The 15,459-nt window shown below is 39.0% G+C and overlaps 1 protein-coding gene across 3 annotated transcripts in view; it reads left to right on the forward strand.

Annotated features, from left to right (window-relative positions):
• The first annotated feature begins 14 nt into the window (after positions 1 to 14).
• Positions 15 to 15,459, forward strand: part of fam210a (family with sequence similarity 210 member A) — a 29,387-nt gene continuing 13,942 nt past the window's right edge. Inside the window, exons 1-4 of one of the 3 annotated variants that reach the window (NM_001103011.1) lie at positions 95 to 133; positions 2,863 to 2,973; positions 5,360 to 5,808; positions 14,592 to 14,703. In NM_001103011.1, coding sequence (NP_001096481.1) covers positions 5,372 to 5,808; positions 14,592 to 14,703 — 549 coding nt within the window. In that variant the 5' untranslated portion in view covers positions 95 to 133; positions 2,863 to 2,973; positions 5,360 to 5,371. Of the gene's footprint in view, positions 134 to 215; positions 326 to 2,862; positions 2,974 to 5,359; positions 5,809 to 14,591; positions 14,704 to 15,459 lie in introns of those variants that run through there. The other 2 variants (XM_012964207.3, XM_012964208.3) reach the window with 2 other exon arrangements.

The following is a 15,459-nucleotide window of genomic DNA, read 5'->3' on the forward strand; positions in this document are numbered from 1 at the left end:
GCTTGCGGCCGCCAATCAGGGGTAGGGGGTGGGACTGCGCAAAACTGAGCGCCGAGTTTACGCTGTTCCGTTGCATGCGGTGCTGTCACTAAACATGAATGGATGCGACTCAGGAAACTGGAACAAGTAAGAGGTAAGCGGCGTGTATGAAAGGACAGTGAGATCACAGTGTGGGGGAAATGTCGGCCTGTCACTTGTTTTTAAATTACAGGGGTTGCTGAGGGCGTCAGAGGAGGGTTACAGTAAGCAGTGACACACTTTGTCAGGGTCATTTGTACTCTGGGCATGAAGGGCGTCTGTAGGATCAGCCTCTACCCTGTGGCATGTGAGTGTGGTGTAGGGGCAGCGCCTGGGGCAGCCTACAGTGCTGTAGTGTAGACTTTATAGTGCAGTGGCGCCTGCATGCTCAGCAGAGCTCTGCTCATTTGTTACATGAAGCAACTTTTCATTTTTATATTTTTTTACTTTTCTATTTTTTTTTCTTTCTATCCTTTATGTTGAATTGTTATATGGTTGCTATAGGTCACTTAAACAAGGATTTGAAATATCTTTTAGTATTGTTATTACTGCAATTTTACCATCAGCAACACTTGCTTTAATTGGTCTTCTTTGTATGTTTCTATTCCTGTATAAAAGAAATACATTTCCATAATCACCAATTATGCATTTACTTTTTAGGATGAGTATAGTACAAAAGGAAGTAGAACTAGAGATCCCAGCAGGCCCACTCTTTAGGGTGAAGACACACTGAGCTACAAGTAGCGGCTTTTAAAACAGACAGTGCTGATCATTTACACATAATTGTCTCTACATGTGTTTTAGCAGAGGCAATTCTCAGTATTTTCTATGACAGGGTATTTTATGGCATTTCGTAGCCATGAAAAAGTAGCTGCTACTAGTTGCTCTGTGTGGCTTCACCCTTACTGTTGGATCTGTTTAAATAGTTTAAGCTAGCTATAGAAGTGTTCTGTGCCTCCAGGGGGAAGCCTCCCATCATTGCCTTATGTAAGTACTGTGCAATAGCCAAGGGAGTGACTCAGTGCGTTTGCCTTCCATGGAAAACCTTTGACCATCCAGTGCATGAATCATCTTTTCCCTTTTGTTTGTACAGGGGTGGGTTAGTGAAGCTGTGCATTTATTGTAGCAGAGCCACTGCAATGAAAAGTATTGCTTGTTGATGAGTTTTCTTTTCTACTGGGCACCGTCTGGGTCTGGTCCATTAACATTAGTTGATAAGTGTGAGTACAGGTTACTTGTCTGTACATCATTCATGATATTTAAATACACATAAAAGGAAAGACATGTAATTTTTAGTAGCTGTTTTATAACTAGTAGTGTAACCAAGTCTAAGGGCTGCTCCCTTTTTTTTTTTTTTTTTTTTTTACTTTGTCTAGTGTGAAGCTCCACCCCCTTTTGCCTACTGCGAATGTCTGAATGATTTTAATTGTTTGTTTTTTTTTATTTGCAAAAATTAATAACAATTGAGTAACCATAGCAAAGTAACACTTATTACCACAGCTTGTGATGCTCTATAACCGTAGTTCTCAACCTTCCTGGTGCCACAACCCTTTAATACAGCTCCTCATGTTGTGGTGACCCCCAACCATAAAATTATTTTAGTTGCTACTTCATAACTTACCTCCAATACTGCGGCTTTCTACACAGTAGCTGCTCTCTACTCTCTCTTATTTGGGAGTTGGGAACAGTTAACATTTTTATGATCGATTATTTTCACATTTCCTCTGCTGAACGACATTGCAGTATTCCAGAAGTCTGTTTGGGTTTCTGTGTGTGATAAATCAGTGTGAAAGACTTATCAGGTTGTCACAGAGGTCAATGGCTGACTTTTGCTTTACACACACACAGTCTGGGTGGAATCATGGCCTTTGGTTTTATAATCTAAAGCTCTAGCAAGCCATATAGTTCCTTCACTGGGTCCCCTGCGTGTAAAAGTAAGCAAAAGGTAAATCCTGCAACTACCCTATTAATAAAAAACAATTTGCTTTCTTGTCCAGCAAGAGGCTTTTCCCATGTTCTGCTTCAGAAATGGATGGGTTTTCTTACAGCTGCAGCACTACTTTGCTACTTAGGTTAATCCCTGGAAAAATTTGGGAACTAAAAAATGCATCAAGGTTTATTTAAAGACTGAGAGCTGAAGAAAAATTTGGTACGCTGCATCTGGGCCCTCATTATTTCTGAATGAGGCTGGATGGAGATGGAGGGCATTAAGGAAGATGAATTTTGCAAGCCTGCTTTTACCATTTTTTGGAAAATATTCTGACAATAGTAGTGACAAACAAATATTGTAGTTTTTTTTAACTATATCACCATGATTGCCCCAGATTAGTGTAAATGTTTATAGTTATATATATTTTGTCTACTCACAGTTGACCTGCAAGTTATATGTCAGTTTGGACAGTGAATAATGTCATGGTGATGCTCCTGTGAGTCATTGGGTAAATAGAGAATTCTTGGTTGGAAGAGCCGACAGGTTTTTTGCCACTGTAACCCTCACAGCCTGTTAAGGTTGCTGTACATTTAAAAATTTCGGGAGATCCACAAACAAGCAGATTTTTGACTGCCATCAGATACATGGGCCGATAAGCTGCTAACTTAGACTGGACAAGTTGCATCAGCAGCTTTTATCGCCCTGTGGTGTGACACCTTTAGATAATGAACTTATGACGTGGCAATGCTTGAATAGTTCAGCAATAAGTCTCACAACAGCCATATTTCTTCTATAATTCTTTAGAAGGTACTGTGTACCTTCATTTGGAATGCCTTTCCTAAAAGTCTAGAATGCATTTTGGGAGGACACTTTAATGTGAAGCAATATATTTATATATTTTGGTTCCTCTGCAGGCAGCCCTCGGTTAAGGAATGGTGCCCCATAACATAGAAGCTCTGTGACTGAATCCGAAGACATCAGCCTGTTTGTGGGATCTTTCATTTCTTTTTTTTTTTCTGGTGAAGGTATGCTAAAATGATGGTTATATACAGATGTAGACTGTAGGAGGAAACACATTTACACAACATGTAAACAACATGCATATAGTGACCTGTTTAAAATCCTGGCAAAGAAGGTGTAACTGATGGACATTTTTCACAATTTTCCAATCTATTAAATTTAATTAATAGTAAGTGTGCATTGCAATTTACTGAAATATATCATTTTAATATTGTTTCCTGAAAAGTGTTTTATTCTCTAATGGGGAGGGCCATCTTTTGACAGGACTGTTTCTATTAATTTCTGAGCAGTTATGCATTTCATCATATATTTTGTTGTGTGCCACAAAACTATAAAAAGTGAACAACCCCTTTAAATCTCAGATTAAGGTTTGACTGTGTTATTTAGTTTGGGCTGATTAATTATGATTATTCTTTATGTATACTATAATGGAACCTAGGGCCCCAGCTTTGCAAGAAAGCAATACTATAACCACTGCGCCAGTTAAGTGTGAGGTGATTATCACAGATATTTTTACACATCCAACATATTTATCCATAGCTGGATTTCGCTATTCTGTAGGCAGTTAACATTAATCAATTAGTATACCCCACTGGTTCAACATGAGTTCAGTAAATAGGGCATTTGATAAACAGGGCAAAATCTGCTATTGAATGTAAGAGCACATTCTACTTCCTGTTTGTAGGGGCACAATCAAAACAAATTACCAGTCCCCCAAGGAGCTTCTGTATTAATATGTCCTTTCCTTTCCCAAACTGCAGTCTTTGTTAGGCTGTGTAATAAGAAGCAACATATTATACAGAGGGCTCCTCAGTAGACTGCTGATTTTTTTGACCCTGCTTGTATGGACAGGAACTAGAATGTGACTATTTTCCATTTCGGATTACGTGCATAAATATTTGCTAATTAAAACATAATGCAACAAATTTGAGTATACTGGTCCTTGGTAAACAGTGAAGCAGAAACATAAGCTTTGAAATGGTTTCAATTCATGGTGATCAAAAGTTACAGTTAACTTATAATAGTTCATAAATCCAATGACATACAATAGTTTGCATTAATTGGGTAATGAAAGTTGGTGCCACCAAACACAGGCATACCCAAAGAAGCACAATGCCAGTGAGTAATAGTTCTAAGTGCCATTATGGCTTCCATGCCACTCATCCTTGCATTTTCAAGGCTAAGTAGAACAAATGTTGTTGTGCACCATATAATGTTGAGTTTGGGGACCTGATTGTTTTGTTGTAAACTGCACACAGGGACAGTGTCAAATTACTTTTTCTGATTTAGTGTCAGTTGGGCAATGCATTGTGTCACTACTTCTTGATTTGATTTTTTAATATTCTTCTTATATCCAACTGTTCCTAAAGGGATGCTTCACCTTTAGGTCAATTTTGAATGTTTTTTTTATATATTTTTTTAATTATATGCCTTTCTCTTCTACATATTTCCAGTTTTCAAATGGTGGTCACTTGCCCCAGCAGCTACAAAACGATTGCTCTGCAAGCTTATCATTTCTTTATTTTTGTTACTTTTTAGTCCTTAACCTTGTTCTATCCTATTTCTATTCCTATCTCTCATTCAAACCATTTCCTGGTTGCTAAGGTAAACAAGACCCTAGCAACCAAATAGCTACTAAAACTGGAAAGCTGCTGAACAAAAAACTGAAACCACAAAATACTACCTACATTCTAAAAGTTAATTTAAAGGTGAACAACCCTTTTAATGGTTGGCTGCTTATGGCAATACAGGTATAAGACCCATTATCCAGAATGCACGGGACCAAGGGTATTCCGGATAAGGGATCTTTCCGTAATTTGGATCTCCATACCTTAAGTCTACTAAAAAATCAATAAAACATTAATTAAACCCAATAGGAATGTTTTGCATCCAATAAGGATTATTTCTATCTTAGTTTGGATCAATTACAAGGTACTGTTTTATTTCTACATAGAAAAAGGAAATCAGTTTTAAAATTCTGAATTATTTGATTAAAATGGAGTCTATGGGAGACGGGCTTTCCGTAATTCGGAGCTTTCTGGATAACGGGTTTCTGTACTGTATAATTTCTATGGATCCATTTCTCTTTTATACAATATAGCACTGTGCCACTGAAACTAAATTCAGGACATGACAGGTCAGGCCTTGTATATTTCTGAAGAGTGTGAAACAAAGGTATAATTTTACCAAGTGCATCTGTGATGCAATATTACTTTAATGGTGTGTTTAATAGAGACTGATTTAAGAAATGACCATTAGATATGTCTCATACAGATGATAGAGATGCACATAATGCCAGGGTTGTAAATGCCCAGAGGAAGGTGTCTCTTCTTTAAAAGATATTACTTTAAATTGCATACCAATTTTCTTTTTCTCTGTCTCAATTCATAGGCTTTTATCAGCATGCACTTACTCAGGACTTTGCTGCTGAGATCAAACACATCTAATATATCCCTTCTTACCAAGTGCGCCTTTCGGGCATGTCCATTACAGAAGTGGCCTGTTTCACTCAGGTCTGGATGTCAAGTCTCAGTTCTGCCGACACAACAAAAGAAATGGCTTCATTCACAGCCCAAACAACAAGACTCTTCAACAAAAACTCCGGTTCACGATCTTCCATCAGGGAGTCAGCATCAAAGTGAGGAAAGTTCCCCCTCTGCAAAAAGCTCCATTTCTACAGACACATCCATTGTCGCTGAAACAGATCCGTTGCAAGACCAATCAATTGGTCTTTTAAAGAGGTTTAAAAAAACTTTCAAACAACACGGGAAGGTTCTAATTCCAGTTCATCTGGTGACTTCTAGCTTCTGGTTTGGGTCTTTTTACTATGCAGCCATGAAGTAAGTCATTTTAGCTCTTAACAATTACACTTCCAATGAATACAGATTGGGCAGACTTTGATTTAACATTATATAGGGACTGTGGTACTGTACCCCCTCTAATAACATTCTTTGTAAAATTATTTTCCAGAGCTGTGATATTGCTGCAGGCTCTCTTCACCTTTTCCATTCAAAAGAAAACTTAAACAGTAACAACAATTTTTTTAATATTTCATTCCCCCCAAAACAGCTGTAATTGTAGGTAAGGGTTAATTCCTCTTGTTTTTTTTTTTTGTGTTTTTTTTTTTTTTTTTAAATCTTCTTGAATTTGACTTGCAAAGTGCCCCATAGAAGAAAGGCAAAAAGTTGACGCAGCTTGAATTCCTCTGTACGCTGAACCAGAAGTCAGCTTCGCACAGATGGCCTAAAGCACCTACGTTTTTTTTTAGTATCTGCAGATGCTGAAAGTTCCATTTCTGTGGTGACTTACTAATATCCTCATATTTTACAATAGGGGGTACTTTATTTATTATAATACACAGGTTTAAGTGAGTCAGGTGAATGGAATTACATCAGTAAGCACCAATTATAACTGATCACTAAACACAGTTTATATGCACACACACAGATATATAGGAATTACAATCCATGGAAATAATAATGCTCCAACACTTTATATAGCCCCAATTGTCCCTTTTCATGCATTTACTCTTTGTAATTTATTTAACTTATAACCATACTGCACAACTTATGTTAGAATTTTCTACAGATGGAATTTTACCACTTGCCTAATGAATATTTGGCCAATCTCCAAACAGATGTTAATCAGAGAGGCTATCATTGGGCAACTGTACTAGTAGGAGTCAGTAGTCCATATATGGCCAACTTTAGTTGTGCTGCGGACAGATATGATAACTTGTAGATAAGTGGATCACTTCTATAAAATGTCTTAAACTCCTGTTACCCTGGTTGACAAATCTACATATTGAATTGACCAGCTGTAGACTTTGATTGGCATTACTAAAGTAAAAACCAAGATTGTATTTATACATAGATGCCCAGAGCTTGCAGTCAGAGGTTCAGTGCCTAAGGCGGCATCAGACAGAAATACAGCCCTGGCAACGACCAGTACATGACTGGGATTTGGTACGTTCAGCTTACTTACTGGGCTGTTATTGAGGGCGACTGACGACTTATTTCTTACAAACAAAGAAAATGACAGAAATTGGTGAGCTTTTTCTGCCCAAAACCCATCATGAGTTACAAAACTCATGCGGGGCATGAAGGCTTGAGCAATCCTAAATCAGGCCCTTATTGTGTATAACCCTTAAAGGGAATTATGTAGCCTGCAAGCAGCACAAAGGCTCCATAGACTTACAATGATGATGCTATATTAGGCAGAACCTTACAACAATGTTTTACATAAAGCCACCAGAGGGCAGCATATATTCAAACAAAAGTGCACCAAATGCAAATAAGTTACAATATTGTACTAACCATCTCGCATTTGGTAACACTGCAAAGTTGTAGGTTTCAGATATGGTTCTCCCACATCCAAAGCGGAAATTCACTTTGTCGGTGTTCAGTAGGTCTTAAGTACATTATTTTTTAAATGATTCATCTTGTTCTACTTCATTTTTCCTGCCCTAATAATGCTGCAATCAAAACCCATATTTACTTTGAGGTTTTTATTTTTTTTGTTATTTCTCTTTTTGTATTGCTTATCCATTACCCTTTCCTATGCATCTGCCATTCTATCCAGGTCTGTGACCTGGACAACAAAGATGTAAATAAAGCCAAAACCTGCAAACACTTCACAGTAATAGCAAATTGCCTTAGAATGGCAAACTAAATTTATTTTGTTGTGAATTGCCCCTTTATAAAAGCCATGTCGCTCCACTTGATGTCATTTTCCCAGACCTCTTGCTTCAGGAGCATGCACAATTTAAGCCTACCCACCTCTGACTTTGGCTGGGCATGCTTCTGGATAGCGATCACTGGTGAAAGGTCATCAAACGGATCAAGATGATGGCTGCCAAGCCTGCTGTGCTACTCAGCTTTTTATTCACAGGTATGGGAAACGGCATTATTGGGTCTGCACTGTGATGTAGTTCTGGAGGGGCCCAAGGTTGTTGTCTTTTTGTTCTTCTAAGCCACTTTCACTCTTCTATAAGTTTAAAGGTATACTGTCATTTTACTAGAAACTATGTTTTTTTTTTACGCAGCCAGTAGTGCTCAATGAAAGCCATTTTATACTAAAATAACAGTGCACTTTTTAAAGGAGATGTCAAGGCTAATTTTCATTTTGGGTGTAATGCAAAGGGCACCTTACCCCCACCTAAATCGCATAAGTTCTGCTCCCCCACTCTCTTCCTACAGCCTGCACCACCGCATTCTTTTTTTTCCTCGTTTGGTGTTTCACCCGGCGGCCATTTTGCCAGGGTGACATCATCGAGTGCTCTGTGTGTGTGTTCCATATGAGCATGCGCGCATAGCCCCTCCTGCCTCACCTCTTGAAACTGTTTTTTTTTTTAAACAAGCTTTATTAAAATAACAAAATAGACACATGTGCGCATGCTCATTAAAAACATATTGGAAGTGCGCATGTGCACCACGCCAGGCAGACAAGCTGATTCTGAAGAAAGGGGGGAGAGAGAGTTACAGAGCTGTGCAGAGGGAGAAACATCAAGGGATCGCTGAAGCTTCACTGTTTGCTTTTAAGGGACCTGAGTGGCAGGTATTTAAAGAATGCTGTGAGGCTTTTCACTGATAAAATTTTTGGTTGGGGGGTTGACATGTCCTTTAAATTAAATAATTTTAAGTTATATGAAAATGATGTCCAGAGTTGCATGAGTAAATTATCCTCATAATATATTTAGAAATGCAAAACCTGCAAACCAGTAGTCCCTTGTGAGACATGGGTTCACTGGTTTGAACTAAGCCAGCTGCACCTAGCTTGTGTATGATTTCTCTACGCCCTTCACAACTCACCCACGGTTCTTTCCAAAAACTTCTTTAACCAAATAAAGAAACTCTTACTACCCTTTATATGGAACAAATAAATCAACAAGTATGGCCTGGGGAAAGATGCCTGCTTCACACAGCACTGGAGGCTTACCCCTCCCAAACCTGTATTTGTATTATCTTGCCTCACAACTGTATTACCTACATTGGTGCTCCCTCTCAGATCCATACAATCCAAATTAATCATTAATTTTGGAATCCATATCTGGGCTTCAAAATTTGCCATATCGGTAATCCTCCCCTACTGCTCTCTCCTAAACTCCCCTTATGGGGCAACACACATTTAGATCACATGAGACAACGCCAAAATGTCATATTCTGGCCTTGAATAGGATTGAAATACCTTGGGAATCTTACCCTAGACACAGGTTTCCCCACTTACCAAGACATTTCCCAAAAATATACCCAACACCATATTCCACTCTACCAATATCTACAACTTAGACACACATTCAAGGCCCAGTTCTCATCTCTCTAACCAATAATCCGTATCACTCCATTAGAATTGACTTTACATTCACCAGACAATTCCAAAATGATCTTGAGGATATGTCAAACCATACTAAATTCAGACCCTTAACCCTTTGCCCTTGCAGTGAACAAATGGACCAAGGTAATACCAGACATGACCCACGAGGACTGGGAAGAAGCAACAGAGAACTGTTTCAAATTTTTAATATCTACCAAAGATAGATTCATCCAGTATACAATTCTACTCCAGATCTATATTACCCCCAGTAGACTCTTTAAAATTGGAAAAAGGATGGATGATTCCTGTCCTAGGTGTGGACAAACACATGCAAACTTTTTCCATATGATATGGGTATGTCCACCAATAGGCAACTTCTGGCAAAACATTATTAACGTCATGGTGAATGACTTTAAGTTCCCGCACATAGTGTCTCCTAAAATCTGCCTCCTGGGTATCTTGGGTGATATTATTCCAACCAATTATTCTTGTAACAGATACCAGTCATTGCTATACTATGCTAAACAAGATGGATGGGACTGTGCCTATTTGAATGTTTTGTTGTGTTTTGTTTTTTTGTATTATAAAACAATAAAAATTTACCTGAAAAAATGAAACTAAAATAGATCTGCACAAAATAAAAAAAAAAATTCTAATTTATAATATAATAGCCAGAACACTGCTTCCTGCTTTACAGCTATCTAAGCTGTTAGCAATCAGTGACTTGGGGGGGCAAATGGGACATAAGGCTAATGCCAGACGTGGTGTAGGGATGATATTTTCGGCAAGCGGAAAAACGCTTGGTGAAAATACAGCCCTACGCCTGCTACTTGTGCCTGCACCGGAATGAATGAGATACGCTCGGGTGCAGGCACATGTAGCCGATATACGCATGAAAACGCAAGACTTTGCATTCTCTTGCGTTTTTATGCATATATCGGCTACATGTGCCTGCACCCGAGCGTATCTCATTCATTCGGGTGCAGGCACAAGTAGCAGGCGTAGGGCTGTATTTTCGCCAAGCATTTTTCCGCTTGCCGAAAATATCAGCCCTACGCCACGTCTGCCATCAGCCTAACAGTTTAGTTAGTTTGCTTTTGACCTGCGTGCTCACAAACTAACTGAACAGTTATATCCCATGTGGCTTCCCCTAAAGTCACTGTCTAACTAAGAGGTTAGAGAGCTGAAAGCAGGAAGTTGTGTTCTGACATCTGCCCACTCCAGCCTTTATAGGTTACATTTTTGCCTAACAAACTATATTAGAAATATTTTTTATTTTGCACAGTCTATCTATTTTACCCAGTTTCATTTTAACACTCAACTGTTCCTTTAAAGCAACTGGCTGCTGAGATTGTGCTAGCTTTCTGTTTTGTTATCTTGGACCTACAGTTGGACTACAATTCAAATGCTTTAAAGGGGGCATATACCATACATTTTTACAATGCACTAAACCATATAAAATAGAAGGAAGTGCTTTTATTTTAATACCTTTGGGTTTAAATAGGTCCATAGCAGCTTGAAACCTGTGCTGTACCCACCCCTTTTGCAATATGCATAGGGTGGGTGGCGCTGTTTGTGATGTGTCAAGCAGTCGTTCCTACAGAGTGTTCTGTCTCACCCTGCATTCCTCCCACTGAGTGTATCAGCCTGCTCTGCTCATACCCTTCCCTTCCCCTGCCTGATATGCAGGGCTCTGATTGCTCCCACCCCAATCTGATCCTTCCCACTCTCCCTCTGATCACCCACTTCCTTTGATCGTTACTCTCTCTCGCTCTCTCTGCTCAGATCATTCCCACCCCCCTGATAGCCTCTCTCAACTCCCTGCACCCGCTCATATACTGTTCCAGAACAATAGCTGCAGCTTTGTATTCCCTGCAACTCCCTGCATTTGATCATATACTGTTCCAGAACAATAGCTGCAGCTTTGTATTCCCTGCAACTCCCTGCACCCGGTCATATACTGTTCCAGAACAATAGCTGCAGCTTTGTATTCCCTGCAACTCCCTGCACCTGATCATATACTGTTCCAGAATAACAGCTGTAGCTTTGTTTTACCTGCCATTCCCTGTACCTGATCATGTATTAATGTGCAGAAAAAGTATATGATCCAGTGCAGGGAGTTACAGAGAAAACAAAGACTCAGCTGTTATTCTAGAATTGGACAACAGTACATACTAATGTGCACTTTGTATATCTTTTATATTTTAATAATAGATGCAGGGAGTTGCATTGTGTAACAATGTTTTATGGTCCACTTGGGCACTTTCATTTGTGAATAATGCACATTTGCTTTGAATTTTTTTTTACATTTTACAACTAAGCTTATTGATCAATAACTAGCTTATTGATCTGGCAGCAGCACAAACATGAATGTCTCCTGGTATAGGCATGCCAACCAATCCATGCCTCCATTGTGTCTGTAATGTTCTTAATAAATACCCCCCTGTGCTTAAAGTTCTAATTCTTTATATCTTTAAGTATGATATAGACCAGTAATCCCCAACCAGTGGCTCAGTAGTAACATGTTGCTCCCCAACCCCTTGGATGTTGCTCCCAGTGGCCTCAAAGCATGTGCTTATATTTTAAATTCTGCCTTGGAGGCAAGTTTTGGTTGCATAAAAACCATGACTACTGCTAAATGGAGCCTCCTATATTCTGCCACTCCCCTATGAAATCACAATCACAGGCCATATTTGGCACCCCAGGAACTCTTTTTTTTTTTTTATTCGTGTATTGCTCCCCAACCCTTTTTACCCCTGATGTAGACAGTGAGTTCAAGACAAAATTGATAAAGGCTTGATACAGGCTTAAAAGTATGTATTAGAGATAATGTTCCAGTAACATGAGGCCTAACCTTCCAATAAACTTTTACACTGTGGCTCATATTTTAAAACCCAAAGGTGCTGAAAGCTGGCATCCATACATCTTTGCTATTACAAAAAGCTTGCCGTGACATGGTATTGTTTCCACCTCTGTTTCACTGTCTGCAGACAATGTCCTCTATCTGTAATACATGTGTCAGCTGCTGGCATTGCACATAGCCAGGCCCGGGCCGCTGAAGAAGGCTAGACAAGTGACATCAGTGTATATTATAGACCCAGTGTTTGTTTTAGTTACCCCCCTACCAGCTGGCGTTATTGCCCTTTCTAGCAGATACTGATCCCAAATGTCAATCTATACTTAGCGTACCCCCTATTGCATTATATGTTCCAAGCTATTAAAATAACATGGCTGGGACACAGACAGCAGAATGTGTTGTGTACTGCAACTTTGTACTGAAGACATGGTGGGAGGTGCAAGATTCCTTTAGCAAATAGCTTCAACACTGTTCATCATCAGTAAATGGAATCAGCCACACTTTTCACATAAGTCATTTTCATTGTGCGCAATACTGTTTTGTGTTTTTGGGTTTTTTTTAATGGAAAATAGAACCAAGCTGTATTTATGTTAAGGGGCAATTAAAAGTTTCACTTGACCTAATTGCTCCATGCTTTATTAGCAGTATCACAAAAATAGTATTGGAGTATTCAGTTGGACTGAGTTTGTATCAGGATTGCTTATCAAGCTGTGCAAATACAGCAAGAGACAGAAGCTCTCTCTGATTTCTGAGTTTGTACTTTATTTCTCACTGCCAGCAGTGAGACCCCATACTACCTCTAATTGTTATGTCTTTACTGTGCAGGTAGCATGTACCTAAAAATTCCTAACTGAGCCAGCCCTTCATCTTAGGTGCCCCTAATATTCTACATCAGGGTTTTCTTTTAATGAAAACTATTTCATTTGATCCCATCCACCCCCACTGGTCTGTTGATGTCATTATTATTGTTTTGAGGATAATATTTTTTTCCTCAAGGGAAATCCATTTTGCAGTAGAGCTGCTAATGGTATGGTCAGTTGTCATTGTCAGTAATAAGTATTCAGGTTATGGCTCCATAAAACAATTAGACAAACACATGTATATAAGCAGTAAGCACTCTTGTGAGCCATAAGTGGAGTGCTTCAATTTAATTCTATAGAAATCTGTTATCACGGTTTCCATGTTGGTTGGCCATGATTTTTGTAACCTTGTGAAAAAAGTTGATCGCAAAGTTCCCCTATTACAGTTTCCCTGCCTGCTATAAACAGCAAATATACTGCCACATTACAGGAATATGTATATGTAACTTTCATACAAAGCTTTAGCTTAAAGCTGTTCTTACCTCTGGAACTCCATCCCTGAATCCCTCCATAGGGAACACTCACTAACTCTCTTTAAGATAAAACTCAGCTGTTACCTTCTGGAGCACTAAAACATTATTTTGCCTAGTCCTGCACTTAAGGACAAATGCCCATACCTAGTGCACTCTTACCTTCCGATTTGTGCCTGTATGTTACCCAACCACTTAGATTGTAAGCTCTACAGGGCAGGGACCTCCTTCCTACTGTGTCCTACTGTGTACATGGCATTTACTCCCTGTGTATTTATACTTATTTATTATAAAAATTGTCCTCCCTGTGTGTAATTTTGTATATTGTAAGATTGTACAGCGCTGCGTACCCTTGTGGCGCTTTATAAATAAAGTTATACATACATACATAAAATTTTCATACAAAGATTAAGGTAGTCCATTCTGTTTGAACGATGGCATTCAGCCTTTCTATCACAATATTATCATGTATTCACTTATAAGTACACAAAAAAAGAAGTGGCTCACTTTTCCATGTTACAGTGCAGAAAAGAGTTTTAACCAATGAGTCTGTGTTCCTGATAGCTTACATACAACATTTTGTGCATTTTGATTAATTACTAGTAAATTCACATTACTCTGAATTGTGTTTTGCATTTTTTTTTAAATATCTCTTTCTAAAATTGTGTCAACGGTTTCAAGCTGTCTGTTTGCTTGGGAAAGATAAAATCTCTATCACGCGAGAAATGGCCCTTGGCCTTAAGTTGGGATTGTCCCATAATTATGAATTTGCTGAAACACCAGGCATAGGGCTTGACAGCCAGAAGAGGGTGCCCTTTAACCACAAATAAAGCCTAAAGTCTAAACTGCATTTCTGTTTCAGGTATAGGACATGGTTGTACCTACAGCTTTATGCATGGGCTTGTCTATAGTAAATAAAATCCATAATGTTCAGTCCATCATACAATACCTTTCCCACCCTTGTGCTAGCATCCAGCCATTGCTAGTAGCTCTGCATCAGTTCTAGTAAATGCCACTAGCTTTGCCAGTGTTCCAATCAGGCAGTAGAAATCAGAAGCTATGTATATACACGTTATAAGATATTATACTGTTGCAGTTTATTAATGCAATTTTCTTTTCAACAGGGGAGTTAATGTGGTTCCTTTTCTGGAATTTATCGGCTTGCCAGATGTAATAGTTAACATTCTGAAGAATTCTCAGGGTGGAAACGCTCTCACAGCTTATGCAATGTATAAGGTAATAGTTCTGAAACTGCATTTCTCCATATGCATTGTCTTGTTTTCATACGTATCTCACAGATGGTGATGTAGCCTAAATATTGGTTTTTCCACCAGGAGCAGGCTAACAGTGACAGAGCCCACACTCCAGATATGGAAAACAATAGTATTTTACTCTTTTACTCTCCTTGGTGGCCATGTTGGGACACACACATGCGCATAATGAGCAACATGGCCAGCAACACTTGTGTGGGGCAAAGGCACTATCATTAAAATTAAAATTTAATATAAGCTTCATCTCGTCCAAGGGAAAATCTTTTAAATTATAACTCTATTTTGGAAGATAATTAGCTCATATATAATCTTGGCAAACGGAGCATACATCAAAATATTTGTCCAAACTGTCAATCAAAATCTGTCTCTTAAGGTCCCCATACACGTTGAGATTCGCTCGCTTGGCCCTGGGGATTTATATTGGCGGCAATGGGGCAGTCTGTTCAGAGACCACATCAATAAGCCGATGCGGTTCCTGATCCAACTGAATTTTCTAACCTGGCCAATTTCAGGCCAGATATCGATCGGGCAGGCCCCCCGTTTCTGCCCCTACACGGGCCGATAAGCTGCCGAATCGGCAGCTACAATTGGCCCTTGTATGGGGACTTTTACATGAAGAGACACACATTACTGAGATGGGGATACTAAAGAATACTGACTTATGAATCAATCGTGTTTTTTTTTTTTATTTCAATGAAATTAAGTTTATATTACATCTACA

This window comes from Xenopus tropicalis, chromosome 6 (assembly GCF_000004195.4).
Source record: "Xenopus tropicalis strain Nigerian chromosome 6, UCB_Xtro_10.0, whole genome shotgun sequence".
Taxonomy (NCBI): Eukaryota; Metazoa; Chordata; class Amphibia; order Anura; family Pipidae; genus Xenopus; species Xenopus tropicalis.